This window comes from Poecilia reticulata, linkage group LG10 (genome assembly GCF_000633615.1).
Source record: "Poecilia reticulata strain Guanapo linkage group LG10, Guppy_female_1.0+MT, whole genome shotgun sequence".
NCBI lineage: Eukaryota > Metazoa > Chordata > Actinopteri > Cyprinodontiformes > Poeciliidae > Poecilia > Poecilia reticulata.
The window spans coordinates 14,436,442-14,458,640 of NC_024340.1; the positions used below are offsets into that span (position 1 = coordinate 14,436,442).

The following is a 22,199-nucleotide window of genomic DNA, read 5'->3' on the forward strand; positions in this document are numbered from 1 at the left end:
TTCATCTGCTCCAGCTGTCGGGCTCCCCGCTCACTCTCTCAGGGTCACACAGGCAGCGGTGGAAGGGATCACCAGTGAATGCCAGCTCATCCGGGACGATCGCAGCCAGCGGACGGACACACCGGTCAGCGGGAGGCGAAACGAGACCCACTGGGGAAGATTCACCCGTGAGTTTTCCTCCATTTCACTGATTCCTTCCTCACTGAAAAGGTTGATGGTCGTCATCCTTTAGCAAGACGTAGCACACTTGAAGTTCATTTCGAGTTGAGCCAACATACTTGTGTTGGTTTACAGGTATACTTCAAGTATACTTTACTAAAATATACATTGAAGTGTACAAGAAGTACACTCAACTATTTTTAGTAAACATATCAAACTCAAGGTCCGGGGGCCAAATTTGGCACGCCAAAATGTTTAATGTGGTCCTCCACTCTAAAGAGACGCAAATAGAGCCAGTAAGAAAATAGTTGTGTGCCTAAATATTTTATTAGTCAAATAAAAAACTTTTTTGTCTGTATTCTGTCAAATTACATTCATGTGAAAAAAGTTCAATGCTATTTAACTTTTAAGAAGTTCTAATTGAATGCAGAGACAGCAATTTATTCATATTTTATCAGTTTAATATGAGTATATTTTGCCACTACTGGCTCTTCATGTTACTGATGTGGCCAAATTTAAAAGCTCTGGCCTCTGTTTCAGTTTAATGAAGTATACTCTTCTCTTTACGCCCATTGTAATATAGAGCTGTATACTTATAATACATATTTTAGTGTACTTTAAGTACATTAAAACCATTTTGTGTTTAAGTTCACAAATCAATGTACAGAGAACTTTCATATAAGGGTACCTTAAGTACTTTGTGGCAGAAATAAGCAATAAGTAGCCTACACCAAAGTACAAGCATATGCATTAAAGGGGCCCCAATATGAAAATTCACATTTTGTCCATTTTTTATACTTCCATTTGGCTCTCAACTCCTCCTAAAAACAGCACATGCTTAAAAACCCCACCCTGGCAATTAGTTAATGTTTTCTGGTGTCTGAAAAATAAGACATTTCAAAAGCTTATCAACCCAAACAGAGCTCCAGCACATTTGGTCAGCTGGTTTTACCTCTGAATTCGCTGTACAATGGCTGCTGAAAAAGACAAGTGTTTTGTTGTTGACTTACTATCCAGAAACCAATTGCTGCAATCTTGTTGGTTGTCCTGGAGACTCTACTTCTGCTTTTCGAAGATGTACGGTTGTATAATCGTGCATCTGTTTGCAGCCATTTTTAGGGTTGAGTTAGGGTGTTAATGGTGACTAAAATCTCATCATCTTAGAATGATTTTGTGAAAAAGATGTAAGGAACAATGAGGTATAATAGGTTGAAGTCTTAGTATTAATGTACTTAGTCTTAGATTTTTCTTCAAGTATAAGTCACTATGCTGTTACTAAGTATATTGAAAATATTTCAGGACTTATGAAGTTTGAGTGCTTTTCAGGAAGAAACAACAGAGGTGAGATGTACCTCTATCCCAGCTGTCTGGTCCAGGCCATAAAACGTCACAGCTGCCCGACTGCCCTGCTGTCTGCTCCGCTCCTCCTGCTGCACTTGGCTGCTCACTGGAGCCAAGATAACGTGGCTGTGTAGTTTACTTCTTGGCTCAGATCCTAGCAAGTGGGTTAGACAGGCAGTGAGTCACATCATGGGGCATGTTTTACACTGCTGTTTATTGCAAAATCCTCCAAGTCTGCCATAATCGCATCATGAACACTGGAGATGTTTGAGGAGAAAATTAACTTCTGGGAGATAAACAGGTGCCAACACAGCTCTAAACTCTGACAAAGCACGTTTCTATGAATTAGGTGGGATTATAGAGGCGGATTATTCCTGCAAACATCAAAAATCAGCAGTGATCAGCACATGTCACTGTGCCATCTTGTTAGCACAGAGGATTGGATTGAATTGGATTTTTGCTTCTATGTACTCTGTTATTTAAAAGCGAAGTTTGCAGTTTTCCTTCAAGGCAGCTCCTGACCAGGTTTGTCCTGGTCAATATTTCTTTAGGTCTTCTGAAAGTTTTTCTGCAGACCTTGGCTGCTTTTATCCTTATTTACACGTTGAGAGACCAACCACTTTCAAAGAAATGTTTAGACTCTAAAAATATAAGATCTTACTAAGGATCTATTGCTTAAGTTTCTAGAGCATATATCTTAGTGCACTTGAAATAGGACAAGTAACTTTTCAGCAAGCTATAGGAGCTTGTTTTATGTAAATAATTCTTTAAGATTTGATTTAAAAGTACTATTTTCACTGGCAGATTATTTTACTAATAGGACAATGTTTTGTAAATGAATGAATCTGCCAGTGAAAGTAATGCTTTTTTTTGTCAATATATCAACATTAATGACTAACATGAAGCTCTTGTCTTGCTAAAACGTTACTTATTAGTTAGCTTTGTCTTACTTCAAGTGTGCCAAGATACTTGCATTAAAAACTGGACCAAAAGTACTAAGATTTTGTGCTTTTGTTTTGCTTAAGCAAAGTGCAGGAGTTCCGCTTGGGTTGCTAGGTAACAGGCCTGGGCTTGGCTGGGGTTGCTAGGCAACAACACAGTACCAGTTGAATATAATTTAAAAGATACTTGGTAAGATTTTGTGTTCATTCAGAGGTTGATATTTTCAACTTAAATGTGACTTATCTTGTCGAATTGAAATCTTTTAGGTGTTTGCAGAAGTATCTTTTATTTTTCTAACAACTTTTTTCAGTATAGCAAATCTTAATTCCAACATTTATTCCCTCTAGCTTATCTGAAGACTCGGCTACAGATGAAAAAACAACTCCCACGCATGATGCTGCCAACACCATGCTTCATTGTGTGTATGGTGCACTTCAGTTTTATTTGCCACATGTTTTCAGGAATCTCCAGATGTCTTTTGAGAAACTATCTAGGCCTTGGCCTTTTGAAATCATGTTCAGGTCTTGGAAATTGCGCCATATTTTCTTCATCAGAACTGTGTCTCATGAGTTATGAAATGCCTGATCCCTCTACTACTTTGGAAGCTCTCAGTAGATCTCAACTTTTACTAGGAAATGTAACTTGACCCACTGAGCGTTATTTTTGGGGACTTTAAATGATGGCGGGCGTTTTCCATCTCCTATTTAAGACAAGTTTGAATGTGGCGGTTCATTCAGAGCAACATCCTCAGATCTAGATCTTTTTCTATTTTAAAATATTTCAGATTGATTTTTTATTTTTTTTTACTTTGTGCACATTTTAGGTTACATTGAAGGCGGGAAGTTTTTTACATTGCCAAAATCTGACATTTTATCACAGGTAAAATGTTGTTTTAGTCGTATATAAAAAATATATTTGTCTGACAGCTGCAGGTGACAGATAATTTATTTTGTTTACGTAATAATCTCCCAAACTCAAAATAAAAACATAGCAAACAGCAAAGAACCAGTTATCTCCAAAACCCCACATCCACTGGAATGAACATGAAAAAAATAGTGATTTTGTCATTTCAATGATTCTTGTTACTGAATAGTTTCTTTTTGACCAATGATGACAATGAAGTTATAAATCTTGACTTGAGATATGACTGGGCTTCAGGTATCAGACAAGACAAACATTGCTCTGAAACAAGGAGTAATTTAAGTTCATGCTAACCAGTAAAATTACTCTTATAATTCTTAATATTTTGAAGCTGCATTGAAAAATATTTTCATTATTAAATTGTGGGATTTTTTCAAAGTTGAATGTCCTTCCCAATGGACTTGAGTTGGGAAATATTAGCTAATGCTTAATTAACTAGTGTTACCATGCAAATTAAATAGTATATTGAAGTATTTTATAGATTTTTTTTTGTGGTTTCATAATTATCCGTTTTTTTATGTGTTAACTCTCAGACTTTCTTGAAATTATTTTAAATACACCCCCCCCTATATTTCAATGCTGAAGTGGAGTAAAATTAAAATAAATGTTCTGTAGACAAAAATCATGTCTGAAGGGATTAATTCAATTTATTAAAAATAAGATTAGACCAATCAGTTGAAACTTGACCTTTGGTGGATCATTTCCCCCCTTTTTGTAAAGACATACTATTTATCTTCTGGATAATTTTTCGTGGTTGACTCTTCTTCTATCCTCCGTATAGAGAATTTCTGCTATATATTTGATTGCTTAGTTACAAAAAATGGGTAGAAAAAGCCTCCAAATTCCCAAAAAACAAAACTGATTAAACTTTACCTTTAATAACATAAAGTTATCCAATTTTTAAAGTGCAATCAGTAATACTTTTATAACAAATTTATATCAGTAATGATTTCTTGGTTAATGTCAAGTTGTCAAAACAAAGACATTTTAAATAATGTCAACTTTGTATTAAAAGTGTCATGATTTACCAAATGACACTTTATGACAGTCATAAATATTCATGAAGGCTTATTCATGTTCATGACAGGTGTTTTGTCATGTTTATGACAGTGTCATGTCAGTCTTATTCATCCCCCTTCAAATAGTGTTACCAAATTTTTAACTGTTGTCACATCATTTAAATGGAATATGCTAGACCGTATGAATAGAAGAAAAATGCCCATGAATTAAAACTCGTTTCTGTATTGAATCATAGCCCTAAAAATCAACATTGAATCACTAGACATTGAAATATTCTCACTGCTAATATTCATAAATTATCTTGCTATCTTAGTGCTCTTGGGGGCCCCCTGGTGGTGTGGGGTCCCTAAGCAGCCGCCTAACTTTCTTGGCTATGTTCACACTGTCAGCCTAAATGTTCAATTCCAATTTGTTTTGGTGAAATCTGAATGTTTCGGCGTGGTCGTTCATACTTCCAAATACATGGACTTGTATATGATCTCCAGTATGAACTGAAAACGACCTGAAAGTGTCCCACATGTGCAGCAGAGGGCGCGATAACATCACACATAGAGAGCGTGCTCAGTGCTTTTGCCAACCGCCATTAAAAAGAAGAAGAGTCCAGTGTTTGCGGAAGTAAAGGTGGATGCTACTGGTGGAGCATATCTTACGATTTTAAAGGCCAGCACTTGAACAACTTAATCCTCATTATCGTACGCCATGGTTGCCATTTTTCTCCCCGCTTGAGTGTAGCAGAACGCAAAATATTGACGTTTGTTGCATAGCAAAATCCAAAATAGTGACATTTGTTGCGTATCGACGATGTTCAGGTCAGATGAACGCGGCCTGAAAAGATCAGATACCTGTTGGATATCCAAGTGGCCTGGGTCGCATTTGAAAAAAAATCTGATCTGTGTTGTTCAGACTGTCAAGAAAAAAATCTGATACGAGTCACTTCAGGCTAAAGTGAAAGTAGCCTCTGAGCCGGTGTTCTGATCCGGTATTTTAAATGATCTGCAGCTAATCAATAATCGGGTGATTGTCTCAGCTCGTAAACCCCCGTTTCTCACCGCCAGACGATGAACTCCCGGGTCACAGCCACATCCTCTAACCTCCTCCTCCTCCACATCCTGCCGGGAGGTGACGCGTTAGCGGGTCGGCGGCTGGAGGTTTTGGCTCCAGCTGTCCTTTTGTGTTTTTGGACCATGGGGGGTTTCCCGGAACCTGATACTCTGGGAACCCGCAGCAGAGGCTGTGGGGCATCCCAGCTCAGAACCAGTGCCCGGAGTGAGTGGACCTCATGATGGTCAGTTTGTTTTCAACTGGTTTGGCTTTTACATTCTTGGTGGTTCTACGTCGTAGAAACTAAAAATAAAAAGGTCTTATTGTGTGGTTTGTGCGCTGATTTACCGTCTGCTCTTTAATGGTGTTATCGTGATTCTGCTTTGGAGTGGCCTCTGCCGTCATCGGGAGAGTATTTGAGGCGGTTGGCGTCATTCTGTTTGTCTGAACCTTCAATCCAACAATAAGCTGCTTCTTGCTAACGTGGCCACTGGAATCCACATCCCGAGCGTGACTCCACGCACGGAGAAAGGCAGTGATTATAACTTTCCTGTCATGCACTTTAGTTGGAGCTCACTCTCTTTGTAAACAGCACTAGAGGGTTTTTTTTTTTTAATATACCTCCTTCGTCTGCCAAGCAGTTGGAAGGGTTGATTTGTTTATTTTTAGATTCTGCTTAAACTCAAAGCTTCTGTTCAGGAACATTTAACTGAGGGAAGGTTGTGAAACTCGGGCCATCAGGATATTAAACTAACATGATACAATACAAACTCACCTGCAATTTATAAGACACTGAACCCAGCAGAGTAGTAATGGAAGAAACACAGAATAATCTTTTACAGATGAGTCTTACATTTAAGTTTAAGCTACATTTGTGGTTCTCTGAACCGTTATTTTCAGAAAAGTATTCACAGCACTCAGATGTTCTTCCATTTTGTTGAGTTACAACCACAAACTACATGGTGCAATATGCAATAGACCAAAACAAACTAATGCATTACTGTGGAGTGGAAGGGAAAATATGGAGGGCATTTGCATTTATCATGTATAGAAGAGGATTAGAACGACTGGAAAACAAAAACAATCTGAGTTTAACATCAGATTTACAATTTTTCTCATTTCAAATTCAGGACTGACAAAATTTAATTTTCTTGAGATTGGAATCAGAATTCCTTTTTTCTGATTAAAGTCAAAAGTTTGACTTTTTTCCGCAGAATGTTTCACTTTTCTTAAATTTTTCTTACTCTCTTAATTCTGAGTTTTTCTGAGTTTAAAGAAAAAGTGTTTACTTTTTTCTGAGAAATCTGGCTTCTACTCACTTTTTTCTCCATTATTTGGACTTTTTTTTCTCAGAATTCGGATATTTTCTTTATAATAAAATTATTTAGATTTTTCTTTGCTTAGATTAAGGTCAAAATTTTACTTTTTTTCCTCAGAATTTTTACTTTTCCTAACATATTTTGACTTTGTCTCAGAATTCTAACTTAATCTTGAGATTTATTCAAACTATATGGAAAGTGTCCAGTCATCAGTAATTGAGGTTTCTCAATTGGATTTAGGTCTGGGTTTGGACTAGGCCATTTTATGAGTAAATATTTCAATATGCTTTGATTCAAACTTTACCTTGTAGCTCCAGCTCTATGTTTTAGTTTCATTTTGCCTCTATATGTTTAGCTTCAGCTATCTTCCCATCAAGTATAACTTGCAAGATTCTGTCACTACCTTAACAGAACATCTGTTTTTATACGGAGGTAAAATTTCAGTTTACTAAAACTGAAAGCAACCGGCTGGACTGGATTTTATTTCAGGGTTTCTGAATAAAGAGGCGTGAAAACAAATGCAACACACTTTTCAGATTTTCAACATATCTGTATAAAATATATATACATTTAGAAAAAAAGCCTAAATCATGACTTTGTTATAAAGATTAAAAAAAAATCTGAATTCTGAGAATAAAAATCATAATAAGTGAGGAAAAGTGTGTGGGTGTGGGAGGGATCTGAATTCTGACTATCCTCAAGAAAAATTCTGAATTCTGAGAAAAAAGTCAAAATTTTGACTTTAATCTCAAGGAAAATTGAAAATTCTGAGAAAAAAAGGTCAGAATGTTGACTCTAATCAGAAAAAAGTGAGAATTGTGATTTTAATGTCAAGGAAAAATGAAAATTCAGGGGGAAAAAAATCAGTAAGAAAAAGGTGAGAGAAAACAGAATTCTGAGAAAAAAGTCAAAATTTTGACACCGGTTTAATCTCAGTTTCAGTCTTGAAACTGAAATAACAAAGAATAGGAAATCAGAGATGTACGATCTGATTTTTTTTTTGTTTTGTTTTCCTGTGGTTTTAAACATTTCCCACAAGGTATAAATACAAATGCATGACTTTTGTTTCCTCAGAGAAATATATTGACATTTATGGTGATAATGTGACAGAATCCAAGGTTTTGCAGCACTTTTCTTGATGTAGTTTTAAAAGCCTCAAAAAGACTGAAAGTGACTCAGTTGTTCTTTGTTTTCGAATAAGTTACATCTGCTTCAAGTGTGTTTTATCGTTTTTTCCAGTCTAATCATCTACATTTCTGAACTCTTAGCAAACTTGTGGGGGTATGCAGGGCCAGCAAGTTAGGTTGTCTGATAAATGTCTCAGAGTTATTATGCAGCAGCTCATTTTCTGTTTCAGCAGAAGGCGGACACAAAACGTTATTGCAGAAACATGAGAGGGGGGGGTCAGGTTTTAAGAGTCAGTCCGGTCTTTGCCAGTTTGCAGACACAGAGAGCTTTCTGTAAGCGAAAGTATTGACTTGGTTATTTTTAGCCGAAGCTTCAGAGTACGTCACGGTGTTTATGTTTTGACCTGGCAGTGTGAGTATTTCCATTTATTTTTGCACCGATGAAGGGAGAACTGACTGACTGTCTTCTGAGAAGCTAATTATGAATCGGCTCCATCGTGTTTTGCTCTTACAGACTCAACTGAACCATTCTGAAGTAATTATCTTTGGAACAATCCAGAGTCAGCACACAGCTTCACTTAGTACTCCTTGAAACAACAAAACAGGCCCAAAATCTGGTCTGGGGGTAGTGATGGACTCTTCAGAGCGACATAAAGACAGTTACAAAGTCAGTCTTTTATCACCTGAAGAACATTTCCAGGATTAAAGCACTAATGTCTCAGCCAGATCTAGAGAAAATCATCCATGTTTTTATCTTCACAGTTCTGTCTAACAATATCGATCTGAGATAAGACTTTAAAATACTCCGTTTATAAATTACTCAGCGACTTTTTCCAAATTTGTTTATTTCAAATTCAGGACAAAAAACAAATCAGAATTTTGACTTTGAATTAATCTGAGATTAAAGTGAAATTTGTTTCTCTGAATTTTGACTTTTTGTTAAATTAAAGTCAGAATTCTTTATGATGATTTAAGTCCAAATTTTCACATTTTTCTCAGAACTAAGACATTTTCTTAATAATAAAGTCATTTAGATTTTGTCAAACTTTGGCTTTTTCCTCAGAATTTTTGTTTTTCTCACTTATTCTGACCTTTTCTGGAACTAAAGTCAAAATTCTGACATTTTTGTCAGTATTTAGTTTTTTTCCTCTCACTTTTTACAAAATGTTGACTTTTTTCTGATTTTCTGACTCATCCAGGGTTTTATCTTCACAGGTCTACCTAAAAAAATAAATCAGAGGTTAGACTTCAAAATACTTTTGTTAGTTTATAAGTCACCGAATGGCTTAGCACCAAAATATCTTAAAGATCTGCTGTTGTCATAGCAACCTTCCAAACCTCTCAGGTCTTCTGGTTCTGGTCTGCATCCCCAGAACCAGAATCAAACATGCAGAAGCAACATTCAGCTTCTATGCACCACAAATCTATAAGAAACTTCCTGAAAACTGTAAAACTGCTGAAACACTGACTTCTTTTACATCTAGGCTAAATCCACCTGTTTAGATTTTATTTTGAACCATAATAAATAAAAAATTTACCAACTTTTGGATGTTTATTGATGATTTTGATGATGGCTCTTGACAAAATGTAACGTTTGTTCCTGTAAGATATTTTAATTTTGTGTCTTTTAACGTAAAGCATTTTGAAGTGCCTTGCTGCTGAAATGTGCGATGCGAATAAACTCTGATTCTGTGATGTCCAAAGTTTTAAATGTCTTTTATGTCTTCTCTGTCTCTCTGCATTGCAGATCTCATCCACTCTGAGTCTGAACTTCAGAGTCCAACTGCCTCGCAGTCGTCATCGTGTGTGTGTATGTGTGTGTGTGTGCGTGTGTGTGTGAGTGTATGTGTGTGTGTGCATGTTTTCTGTTAGCTTGCCCATTAGTTAGTGTATTAGTATGCAGGGTGTTTGTGTGTCAGTCTTGTGTGTGTGCATATATGTGTCTGCGCTCCTCCGCAGTGCGATTTCACAGTCGCATGTAAAAACTTACACCAACACGGTAAGAATGGATGAATCTCTATCGTCTCTTTTCTTTTTATTTGTTTATATAGCATCAAGAAAATAAAATGTTGTGTTTACATTTTTAACTATTTAAAAAATATTCGAGGCAGAATTGAGAATTAAAATGCTCTTATAAGATTGTAAAATATTTTTTGAGTCACTATTAGAGGAAGAATTAGTTTTAACGGTTTCTCTAGTGCCTTGCAAAAAATCTGAGAAGAGTGGCATGCATTGTTGTATCAGTGAATTGACATTTTCTTCATTGCAAAATGGCTCCAGCAGTTTCTTTGGAATTCTTTCCACTGATTCCCAGTTAGGTTAATGACTGGACTTTGGCTAGGCCAGAGGTCTGCCATTGTTAAAATCCAAACAACCATTTTTGACCTCGTTCAAGCTGAGAAAAGTTTCATTACAGCTGCAAAAGTTACATGATGATTTGAAAAAACACGATTTATAATCTGCAACAGGAAATTTGTTATTTCTAAAGAACCGCCATTTTGTTTTGTATTGTTAGTGGAACTGGGTAGTAACTAGATACATTTATTTGAGTAAAAAAATAAAGGGAAAAAATAAATTTACGCTTCTGAGTATTTTTACTATTTTGTACTTTTACTTTAGTAACTTTATAATCAAGTATCTCTACTGGTACTTGAGTAAAATTTTTGGGTACTCTACCAATTCTGAGTAACTTGAAGAACGGAAAAACATGTTTTAACCAAGACACCAGACACACACCTGCAGTTTTTGTTAAAGTTTCATAAGTGTTATATTGAAAGAAGTTCATCTGGAAAAATATTTTTCCCTGATTCTGTTATTTTGTTATTTATATCAAAATTTCCACATGAATTTCTGTTTTAATCCATCTTATTGCATAGTTTCAAAATATTAAATGATTGATGCTTTGAATAGTACTCAGCACTTCAGTCAAGTAATTTCTTGGATGGTTGCTTTTTACTTTTACTTAAATATGTTGAACCATCTCTCCTCTGAGAACAATTTTTGGATACACTCCATGTTTGTTATCCTAAAATAATAATAAAAGTCTTTTGCAAAAAGAAGATGGATTTATTTTCTTCTATGGTACTTTAATAGTTGTTGAAAATCAAGGGGAAAGATGTATAGTTTCTAATGACTAAAAAAAAATTATTCTAAAAAAGTTGCAGGTGCTTTTAGCGTCATTCTGTTGTGGAACTCTAATATATTCCATGAAAAACCTTTTTATTATATGTATATTTAAAACATATCAGAATGTGGTTCTTTTATCATTTTTATCCAGTTATTAGAGCTTTGGTAGGTCCAAAGAGCCGCAGGTTTAAGACTATAAATAATACTGCCACCATTACCATGTTTCACTGCAGGAAGTGTATATTCAGGATGACCTTTAGTCTTAGTTTTGCTTCACACATGGCGTTTTGTTCACTGTTTGATCAGAGCGCCATATGTTTTCTGCATCCTCTACATGACTTGTGGAAAACCTTACTGTACTTTCTTCCTGCCAATCCTCCATAACGGCCAAATTTGATGACTAATATTTGTCCTGTCAACTTGACCTCAGCTTTGGATCTCTGCAGCTCGTTTAGAGTCACCATGGGCCTCTTGGCTGTCTTAATGACTAATGCGCTCCTTTCCTGTCTTGTCAGTTTTATGAACCACCAAACTTCTCCAGAGGTTTATCTCAAACCTGTTTGGTGTGTTTCTTGGTCTTCATGATGATGTTTGTTCTCAAACAAACCTCTGTGTAGCTGATATTAAAACACACACAGCCAGTGTAATTGGTTGCTCTAGATTTTACTTAAAAGGGATCAATCATGCAAAACTCGCATTTTGCATATTTTTTGTGCTTCCATTCGCGTCTCAATTGCTTCAAAAAAACAGTTTTTGGCTATAAGTTCATGTTTTATGGTGCCTTTAATATAACTCGTTTTAAAGTCCTCCTGAATGAAACAACACAAATCAGTAGGAACTGCCCAGATGGTTACCTTGCAATATTAGCGGCGTTCCGCCCGTCACCTAGCAACACAAGCAGAGCTCCAGCAGGTTTGGTCAGCTGGTTTTACAGCTGTATGTGCTGTACAATGGCTGCTGGAAAAACAGTTGTATAATTGCGCATCTGTTGGCAGCTATTTTCACGTGCAAGTGTAAACGATAAGTTGTGGGGCGTGGCCAGCATCAGCTTAATTGGATTTAAAGTGACAAGAGGCCTAAAACAGCTCGTTTTGAAAGGAGATAAAAATAGGCTGAACTGACCAGACAAAAATCGCATTATTCAAGAATGATTTTGTGCAGAAAAAAGTTATGAACATGTTTTGTATCACACATATAACTATCCTAAAATGTTCAAGGAACCATTAAAGCTTTAAAGGTGTCAGAGTAAATGGAGGAATAATATACAAACATGTGCCACACTTTTCAGATTTTATTGTCAAATTTTGAAATTATTTACTTCCTCTTTGAATTTATATAACACTTTCATACTATGAAACCTGAAGCTTGGCTGTAATGTGGCAAACTGTGAGCTCTACTAAAACAGAGACGACTGAACTGAGTTCAATTATTAGCAAATTTAGGAAATAAATTAAACTTGATTATGTACCTTTCAATAAAAGTGACTTAACTCTTGTTTATATTGCTCAGAATTGACAAAACAATGTTCTATTATTGACTAGTCAATGGATCTACAATAATTTACATCCACTTTGTTTAATTAAAGGATTGAAGCTGATTTTATCATTGATTAACTAAATAAATTAATTTTTTTATTATTTTGAAAGTCCTTTTAACTTGACAATTTTGACCCAGGTGACAAATAGTTTGGACATCCCGCTCTAACAAGTTTCAATCCAGGTTTGCCTCGCAACATGATGCTGCCACCACCTTCACAGAAGGGATTTATGTAAACTGTGATTGAAACAGTTTCACCTCTTAAGGATATGGGGGAATTTCACTAAGGGGGTTTAATATACAAATTTTGATTTGCAACTGAACTCTACCAAAAAATCTGAATAAGACAAAATGATGGGTATAAATGTTAAGTTGCTTTAACATTTCTGGTTTTTCACGTGCGACTCTCTCTCCAACTTCATCGTGCCTAAAATAAGTAGGAACAGTTTCAGTTTTACATTCATGCCTTCTGGAAATCTATGACGTTTTTCTCGTTTAGCTGCTTGTCGAGACAGAACGTTTTTCCCCGGAAGGGCCTAAAAAAAAAACCCCAGCATGCCGCAGCAGCGCACCTGTCAGGTGATCCCCTTGGGTTTTGGGTGGAAATGTTAGCCTTAAGTCACCTTTCCTGCTCTGTGTGTAATGTTCCAGTGACATGTCGCTTCTCGGGACTTTAAAGCGGTCATTGCTGGGAATAAATTTGGATTTAATATCACGTCTCCTCACTCCTCCGCTTTTCTTTCCACTGCAGGTCACAGTGGTGTGCTTTTCCCTCTCAGTGATAATGACCGTTTTTCCAAACTGAGCCTTTAAACACTTCGTTTCTGAAGCACAGTTTGGCTTTGGGAAGGATTTTAAAAATGCTAAAATGGATTTACGTCTCCTCGGCTCAGAGCTTTAACATGAATACCCCCTGCTTCGTTTCTCTTGTTCCACTACTGGAGATTTATTGTGTATAATGAATATATTATGCAACTCCTTGGCTCAGGGAGTCTGCTCACGTATTTTTTCCACTTTGTTTTCTCACAGTCTTCTCTCTCTGCTGCTCTTTGTAGGAATGTACAGATGGGTATCACTGGGACCCCCTGACTGAGCACTGCAAAGGTAAAACTCTGCACCTCTCAGAGCACTCCGGATCCATTTTTAATCAGATTTCTGACTGAGTGTCTTCCTGGCAGACATAAATGAGTGCGAGACCATTCCAGATGCCTGCAAAGGAGAGATGAAGTGCTTCAACCACTATGGCGGCTACCTGTGCCTCCCCCGCTCTGCGTCGGTCATCCCCGCTCCGGAGCCCGCCATCACCCCCACCCCGGCCTTTAACCCTTGCCCTCTGGGCTACGAGCCGCATGGAGACAGCTGCGTGGGTGGGTGGCGGCCGCAGGATGAGCGATCGCTAAGCGAGTGTGTGTTGGTGGCCGCAGATTGTTGAGGGACAGGTGGCAGCGGCAGGCGTGAGGACTGGAGGCAGCAAACTGGTGCGATCTCTGTGGGTGTGAGTGAGTGGGAACCCGCAGGACAGGAATTTGGGAGATTTCACACGAGGACAGCTGCTGCGTTTTTAGAAACTGACTTGCAGCTAGAAACCTGCTAGCGCCGGAGGTGTTTAACATGACTTGCATGAGACAGCAAGCATGACTCAACGTGGTATTCTCAGCTGTTGGGAGCAAGCAAGGCCAAAAGCTGCAGACTCGGCTTCGGCTGGCGGGAGCGTAGCTGCCGCATTAGGCTCACAATGAGTTTTAAATTGGAAAATATTCTGCAAAAAAATTGCACATTTTGCACATTTTTGTGCCTCCATTTGTGTCTCATCTGCTTCTAAAAAGCTCAGGGACTTAATAAATACCATCCAGACGTTTTTGGCATTAAGTTAAAGGGGCGGTATGTGAAGTCGACTTTTTTGGGTTTCATATAATGTTATGATGCCATTTCCTAAAGTGCCGCTTTGATTCTTTCATGCATGTTTGAGAAATCCTTTAACCTGGCAACAAATTGGCTGTGAAAAACACCTGAGCCGTCCTAACCCCGCCTTCGACAACGAAGCTCCTCCTCAGAGATGGAGTTTCCAAGCTTCTAAGCTTCTTAAGGCTCCCCCACTCAGCTCCTTCAGACTAGCCAGCAGCAATTAGCTAAAACCTATAGAAACTGAGCATTTACCGAGCTCATTGTAGGAGCTACTTCTCTGGTAAAAACATTGTTAAAGGGTTAATAGAGGAGCTACAAAGTCATGACTTCCTGAAGGCAAAATTTCAGAAAGAACAGGAGTTTTTAAAGAGACAGAGGCCCAATTTTGAGGCATTAAAGTCAAATTTCTTTTAAGTCACCTGAAGGTAATATAGTTACTTGATTGTGCTATAAATGGTACTGTGTGGCTGGAAAATATGTAATACTGCCCCTTTAATGTTTTTTAGTGTCTACTTTTTACTTTTACTTTAAGTAGTACCATTTTTACTTGTGTACAATTTTTGGGTACTTTAGCCATAACTGGTAAAACATTTGGATTACACGCTGACAAAGGTGGGGGGGGGGGTATTCAAAGATTGTACTTAGGAGTACTTCAACTTAAAGTAAAAGTATCTGTCCAAGAAATTATACAAGAGTAAAAAAATATTTGGTAAAATGTCTGCTCAAGTAGAGAAAGCAATGAAATCATGAGCCATTTAATATTTAAAAATTACATAATCAGATGGACCAAAATATAAAGTTGAGTGGAATTTTTTTAATTTTAAGGCATTTTAAGGCAAAAGAAAAATAAAGTCAGTTTCTTTCAAAGTAAAACTTCTGAAAGTGCATGTGTGTGTGGTGAATTTTTGGTTAAAATGTGTTTGCTTTTCATTCAGTGGTAGAGAATCCAGAAATTACTCAAGAGTACAGATACTTCATAATAAAATTACAAAAGTAAAAGTAAAACATACAGCTTAATAAAAATACCCCTAAAAGTATTTTTTTTCAATGAAGTTCCATAGGTAAATGTAACCATTTGCTGCCTAACTCTGCCTTTAAGGTCCATCTCCGTTCTGTTTCTCCCACACAGATATCGATGAGTGTGAGCGAGACGAGCACGACTGCCAGCCCAGTCAGCAGTGCATCAACACGCTAGGCGCCTTCAATTGCCAGTGCCCCCGCGGCTACAGCAAGGTCGGCACGGAGTGCATTGGTGAGTCCATCTCCACATCACTTCCTGCTGCGCTGAATAAACCTGTTACCCTCTGACCCGTGTTTCTCACCTCCAGACATAGACGAGTGCAGGTTCAGGTACTGCCAGCACCGCTGCGTCAACGTCCCCGGATCCTTCTCCTGTCAGTGCGAGCCAGGCTTCCAGGTGGGAGGGAACAACCGTTCCTGCGTTGGTGAGAGTTAATGTTATTAATCCCTACTCAATCACATTTAAGGCCACTTTCACACTGCAGCCTGAGGGGACTTAATTCAGATTTAAAAAAAAAAAATCAAATCAGATTTGCAAAAAAATCAAGTGGTTGTCCACACTTCCAGCAACTTGTATGTGATCTCCAGTGTGAACTCCAAACGACCTGAAAGTGTCCCACATGCACAGTAGAGGGCGCAATAACGACACACATAGAGAATGGTCAGTGTTTTGCCAATCGCCATAAAAAACAAGAGCCCAGTGTTCATCTTGTTGATTTTAAATGGTGACATTTATAAATGAATGAACAAGGTGAAAATTAGACTTTTTTCCACTAATAACAGGCTAAATAATCCAAATTATTGCTGTTAATTGTTTTTACTGTGAAACAAACAGAACCGCATTGGTATTCCTTCAATCAACAATCGACATTAAACATCTCTTTTGTCAAATGTTTCAAAAAACAAACAAACATAAAAGCTGTATTACCACTGTCACAGTAACTGATGACAGATGAAAAACGTCTAAAGAATAACTAAAAGCCACTGAGATCACTAGCTTTCAAGAAGAATAATTGATAAAATATGTCTCCCCCTGTTGCAAATCCTCTCTATTTCAACAATCAGTGTTATTCTAAAAACCTACTCTCTTGAGTTTTGCTTCTTTGGCAGCAAAGTGCATTTTCCCAGGCAGCAGCTCAGTTAGAAATCCTGGTTTTTGGACGCTTCGGTGCAGTAAAATGTGCTGCTCGTTTTGTGTTTTCAGATGTAAATGAGTGTGAGATGGGCGCCCCCTGCTCTCAGCGGTGTTTCAACACCTACGGCACCTTTATGTGTCGCTGCGATCAGGGCTACGAACTCGGGTCTGACGGGTTTACCTGCAACGGTAAGAATTATCCTCCATTATCCCTGATTTATCTGTGGAAAGGCATTAAAGCTGCAAGGTGCAACTCAGCCTAAAGCCTCTTTATCAATCGCGGGTCTAAAAGAGCAGCCAGGTGTATTAGGTCCCTCTGCAGTGTACGGAAATCATGATTAAACTAGGAGTTTACACATGACAAGCAAGTCTTTTTATACATGTATAGCTAAAAACTACCGTTGTATGCTAAGCTAACAGTCACTGACCGAAGTCAAAGCAGTACGAATCATGACAGACTGACTTAGTTGCTAAAAAGAACAAATAAGTATCCTCATTAAGAAGTTATGCTTATACTTTATTAACAGTTTATCGAATAAATCATTATTTTTACCTTCTTACTTCCCGTTTCACGGACGTCCTCTAATGGCGGTTCCTTCAGTTTACTTTTTTTCTTGTGGAAAGTTCCAGAATTCTGGAAGTCCAAGAAGCGACGTGATTGGTCGATGGTTTAACACGTGTTCTGTGTGTCCAATTGTAGAACACGTGAAGTGTAGAAAACGACACGAGATGTGTTGAATTGGTACAAGAAAAATGTGTTAAATAATAACACATTTGTTTTAAGAGTGTAGAGTACCCAAAAACTGCACTCTAGTAAGAGTAACATTACTTCATTTTACTCAAGTAAAAGTAAATAGTAGCCTTGAGGAAATTACTGAAGTACGAGTAAAAAAAAGTGGTAAAAAGTCTACTAAAGTACTGATCAAAATATCAATCATTTAATACTTAATAATGACCTACCAAGATGGACCAAAATGTAAAGTTATGTGGAAATTTTTGGCTATTTTATGGACCAAAATGAAAATAACATAATTAACAAATAACAAAAGCAGCCAAAGTCAGGTAGGGAAACCAGAAATTTTACTCAAGTTAAGAGTACAAATATTTAATGAGATTACACAAGTAAAAAGGACAACGAAGCAAAAATACTCGTAAAAGTAAATTTTTTGCAAAACGTTACTCAAGTAAATACAACTAGTTACTACCTAACTCTGATTATGAAATGGATAATATGTGCATAAAATTCAAGCTCCTCTGAAATCTTCATGAGCTACTATGAAGAAATAAAATACCAAAATTTCCTCTTAACTTTACATTTTGGTCTGTCTGATGATGTAATTTTTATATATTAAATGATTGATAATTTGATCAGTTACTCAGCACTTTTTTACCAAATACTTTTTTACTCTTACTTGAGTATTTTCTTGGATGGCTACTTTTAAGTTTTACTTCAGTAAAAATATGTTTAAGTAGTGTTACTCTTGCTTGAGTACTATTGTAGTGAGCTCTACCCACCTCTGGTTGTATTCTACTCTGAATATGTAGTGACAGTTTCAACAAATATGTAAAATAATGTTTTATAAGTTGCGTACTGCGGCATTAATCCCCCGACCCGCCTTGTCAGACGTCGATGAGTGCAGGTCCTCCAGCTACCACTGCCAGTTCCGCTGCGTCAACGAACCCGGGAAGTTCTCGTGTGTGTGCCCTGAGGGATACCAGCTGGTGGGCACCAGGATGTGCCAAGGTGAGTTTCTGAAATAAATAAAAAATATGTAAAAACCACCCCTCTCTGCACAGTCAAAACTCACAAGCTGCTTTTTATGCTGCAGATATAAACGAATGCGAAACAGGCGAGCATCAGTGCAGCGACACGCAGACCTGCGTCAACATCCACGGCCGCTACCAGTGTGTGGATGCCAACCGCTGCCAAGAGCCATACGCCCACAACTCGGACAAGTGAGTGACGGCAAACACACACTCACACACCTTGTCCTAATTAGAGAAGTATGTGCTGGCCATCGGCTCTGAACATAATCAGGAGCCTGTGCCGAGCGCGGTGCAGACTGCTAAATTGCACCAATTACTTTTTCCACGTTTGAGTCCAGCTTTACAAGCTTTTCTTTTGAACATTCTCCAAAGCAATAAGAGGACTTTTACAGCTGAGAACAAGCTGGTGGAAATCACCTCCTGTCAACATGCCACACAGGAGGGTGTAATAGGGCTGTCCAAAGGGTGGCTCGGGGGCCATTTGTGGGACTTTGCATGATTTCTGGCAGACCCCAACAATCTCAGTTCTACACCTGAGCAAATCGTAGTTTGTTGATGGAAATGTAAAAATGTTTTTATCTTAGGTGCAACTTTTATATAGCAGATAACTATATTTAAAAAATAGGTAAAGTAAAATTATGACAATAAAGTCGCTATATTGTGACTTTATTCTCATAATTTTATTATTTATATCTTTTTGCATTCATCTTAATTTTCAAGTAACTAGAACTACAATTATTGACCTGCTTTTACTCATTCTCAATAAGATCAACCTTACTAAATTAGAAACTGTGGCCCTGCTTTATGCTACTGGCACAAATTAAGAAAAAAGACATAAAATTACAAGAATATTGTAATACAAGATTAAAGTCTTAATATTACTGGAAGTAAGTCTAAATAATGCAAGAATAAAAAGTCTTAATATTAAGATAATAAATTCATAGTATTATGACAGTAAAGTCGGAATAATGTGACAATAAAAATATTGTAATTATCATAATAAAAGTAGTAACATGACAATAAAGGCCCTAAGAATAGAATTAGGTTCCCAATTATTAAAGTTTTTGCATTCTTAATTTAATTATTGACCTGCTTTTACTCAAAAGCAAATTTCTGACAGCCCAAATAAGAAAACAATCAATCCTAAAAAATTAAAAACTGTGGCCTTGTTTTATTCTAATGTACAACAGAGTATTATGGCCATGCCAGGAAAAAAAAAACATAAATAAAATTCTGGGAATAAAGTCATAATATTATGAGAATAAGGTAATAGTATTATGAGATTTGTTTTATTTCTAGAATAAAGCCAAAATAGTATGAGAATAAAAAGTTGGATAAATATGAGAATAAAAAGTAGTAAATAATACAAAAATAAAGTTGAAATATTATGACTTTATTCATATTTTGACTTCATTCTTGTAATATTGTGATTTCATTCTCATAATTTTATTGTTTTTATTTTCTTAGTATCGACCTAATATTCCATCATACAAATGCAGTCTTTCAGCACTTTTATGTTTTGCATCTACAACAATTTACTGATTAATTTTTATACAAATCTGACTATTTTGTTGATTTCAATAAAATTGTAATTTTTTAGTTTATTATTGAGCAGTTAAAATAAAAACTGCTCAATAATAGCAGTTTTTAAAATGTTGTTGGCGCCGGTCATTTTAAAATAGTTTCCTCATCTTTTGGGAGAACTTTACTCCCTCTGCTGGCTGATGGATGAACTGCAATAACAATAATAAAAGGTGTTTTTCTCCAGCCTCTGCGTGTGCCCGCACAGCAAGCCTGCCTGCAGAGACTTGCCTTACAGCGTGGTCCACCGGTACATGACCATCACCTCGGAGCGCTCCGCCCCCTCAGACATATTCCTGATCCAGACCACCAACTTCCTGACCGGCTCCTTCAACACCTTCCGCATCCGGTCCGGTGATGACAACAGGGAATTTTACATCAGGGTGAGGACTCTGTCAAAAGAACCAGCTTTGTTAGACCGCAGAACAAAACACCTCAGTAAACGCGGAGTGAAATCTGCACCAAACTGCTTAAAAATGAGCTTCAGATTCCAAAAGTAATTCCTCTTTTTACTACCTCCAATGACCCTAAAATGCTGTTGTGCAATTTTACCACCAAATATTAGAATATTTGGTATTAGATTTGGTGGTGTAAAGAAAAGTGGTTTCACTTTTCTTGTTGCGCTAAAGAAAGCGAAGCCATGTTTGTGTAATCTGGAGCTCAGACACTTAAAACTAAAACAACACGTAGCAGAAATAAATTATATAAATGTAATCATAAATTAGTTATTTTAATGTGTAGTACAAACTAAAGAGCTATTAAATGTCAGTTTAAATGTAATTATTTTTAACATTTTGTCTCTGTGTAATAAATGTCCACAGATTAAAGGTTTTTCTTAAAGATTAATCAGATTTTATGCTGAATATGTTTGCAGGCCGTTTTATAGAAGCCTCCAGTGACTGTAAAACTCTTTTGGTTGGTTTTTGTGTCGCCTCAGCAAACCAATAACTACAGCGCCATGCTGGTTCTGGCTCGGGCCGTGTCGGGCCCCAGAGAGTACACGTTGGACCTGGAGATGCTGTCGGGTCACCCTCTGGTCGGCCAGCGCAGCAGCTCCGTCCTCAGACTTTCCATCTTTGTTGGGCCGTACACCTTCTGAAGCCGGAGCCGGGCGGACGGACGCAGACCCAAACGGAGCTGCAGAACAGAAGTGGTCGATGCAGTTCAGCCAGTCACTGTGATGTTCACCTTTTCTGCCTTCAGTGGTCCACAGAAAAACGCCACTTTCCTGTCAGAATTCAGCAAACACACCGTTTTACTGATTTTACCTTCTATTCTGTCCGGTAAACCATCTGACCGGGTCCAAAGGACTGGATTTCTCATCAGTTATCAGTTTTCATGCTTATCAACATGTTAATGTTTTCAGTAACTGCCCACCAGACCTCAGCACCACACCTCCTCCACTGTTCATTATCTGTGTTTGTGCTACTTCTCTGTTGTTTCGGGGTTTGTCATGTTGTACTTTATATTTTTAAAGATTTGAACTCAAATAAAACAATACTCCTTATATCTGTGTGTCATAATGAGAATGCTTTCATTAAAAACACTCTTGTTATTTATTGGTTGAACTAAATATAGTTCAGTTATATGATCATTTAATCAATAGCAGTCTCTCGCTAAACATTGGCTAAAAATGGCCAACAACCATTTTTAGTATTTTATGAGATTTCTTGAGCAGGCAAACATAAAGTAATGGAAAACTGTGTTAGTTTGTAGCAGATCCAGCGCAGCTAATTGAAAAAAGCTTTATGTCTGATGCTGAGTTCAAGTTGTACTCAAAGCTGGGAAATTCCGACTTAAAAAAAAAAATCAACTGGAATCCCGTCCAACGTCTACAACACTGTATCAGGGCTCCTGTAGATATATAAAAAAGAAGAGTAAATTTCCACCAAAAGCACAGAAATTGGGATATAAATTTCAGAAATAAAAGTTGCTCCAAAGAACTCAGGAAAAAAGGGCGTTGCTCTTAAAAAAGATTAAAAGATTTCACCAAAAACATTCAAAATCTTCTAGAAAAAACTTGGACATTTCCGAGTTTTAAAAGTCAAAAATTGTTAAGAAAAAAACTCTGAAATTTTGAGATTCATCTCAGAAATTTTCTAGGAAAAAATATTCAAAAAAGCAGAACATTTTCCAAGATTTTTTCTAGAGCATTTCTGAGTTTAATCTCAAAATTTCAGAGTTTTTTTTTCTTTTTGTAGTTTTGAAACCATGGGATCAGTCTGCAGATTTCGGACCAAAAACATCAGAAATATGATA

General features: G+C 37.2%; 2 protein-coding genes across 5 annotated transcripts in view; one reads left to right on the forward strand and one right to left on the reverse strand.

Annotated features, from left to right (window-relative positions):
- The window catches only part of ccdc85b (coiled-coil domain containing 85B), a 37,908-nt gene extending 19,635 nt beyond the window's left edge, over positions 1-18,273 (reverse strand). Inside the window, exons 1-5 of one of the 4 annotated variants that reach the window (XR_001776993.1) lie at positions 18,185-18,199; positions 17,146-17,226; positions 15,760-15,874; positions 1,512-1,654; positions 63-150 (exon numbers count right to left, since the gene is read on the reverse strand). The gene's annotated coding sequence lies outside the window, so the exon portion shown is untranslated. Of the gene's footprint in view, positions 1-62; positions 227-1,511; positions 1,655-15,759; positions 15,875-17,145; positions 17,227-18,184 lie in introns of those variants that run through there. The other 3 variants (XR_001776992.1, XR_001776991.1, XM_008420802.2) reach the window with 3 other exon arrangements.
- On the forward strand, positions 75-21,449 carry efemp2a (EGF containing fibulin extracellular matrix protein 2a). Its single transcript, XM_008420808.2, has 11 exons — positions 75-167; positions 9,618-9,869; positions 13,588-13,636; positions 13,711-13,899; positions 15,567-15,689; positions 15,766-15,882; positions 16,662-16,781; positions 18,217-18,336; positions 18,422-18,548; positions 20,128-20,323; positions 20,878-21,449. The coding sequence occupies exons 2-11, from the start codon at positions 9,768-9,770 to the stop codon at positions 21,037-21,039; spliced, it is 1,305 nt and encodes a 434-aa protein (XP_008419030.1). The 5' UTR covers positions 75-167; positions 9,618-9,767; the 3' UTR covers positions 21,040-21,449.
- Positions 21,450-22,199: the final 750 nt, after the last annotated feature.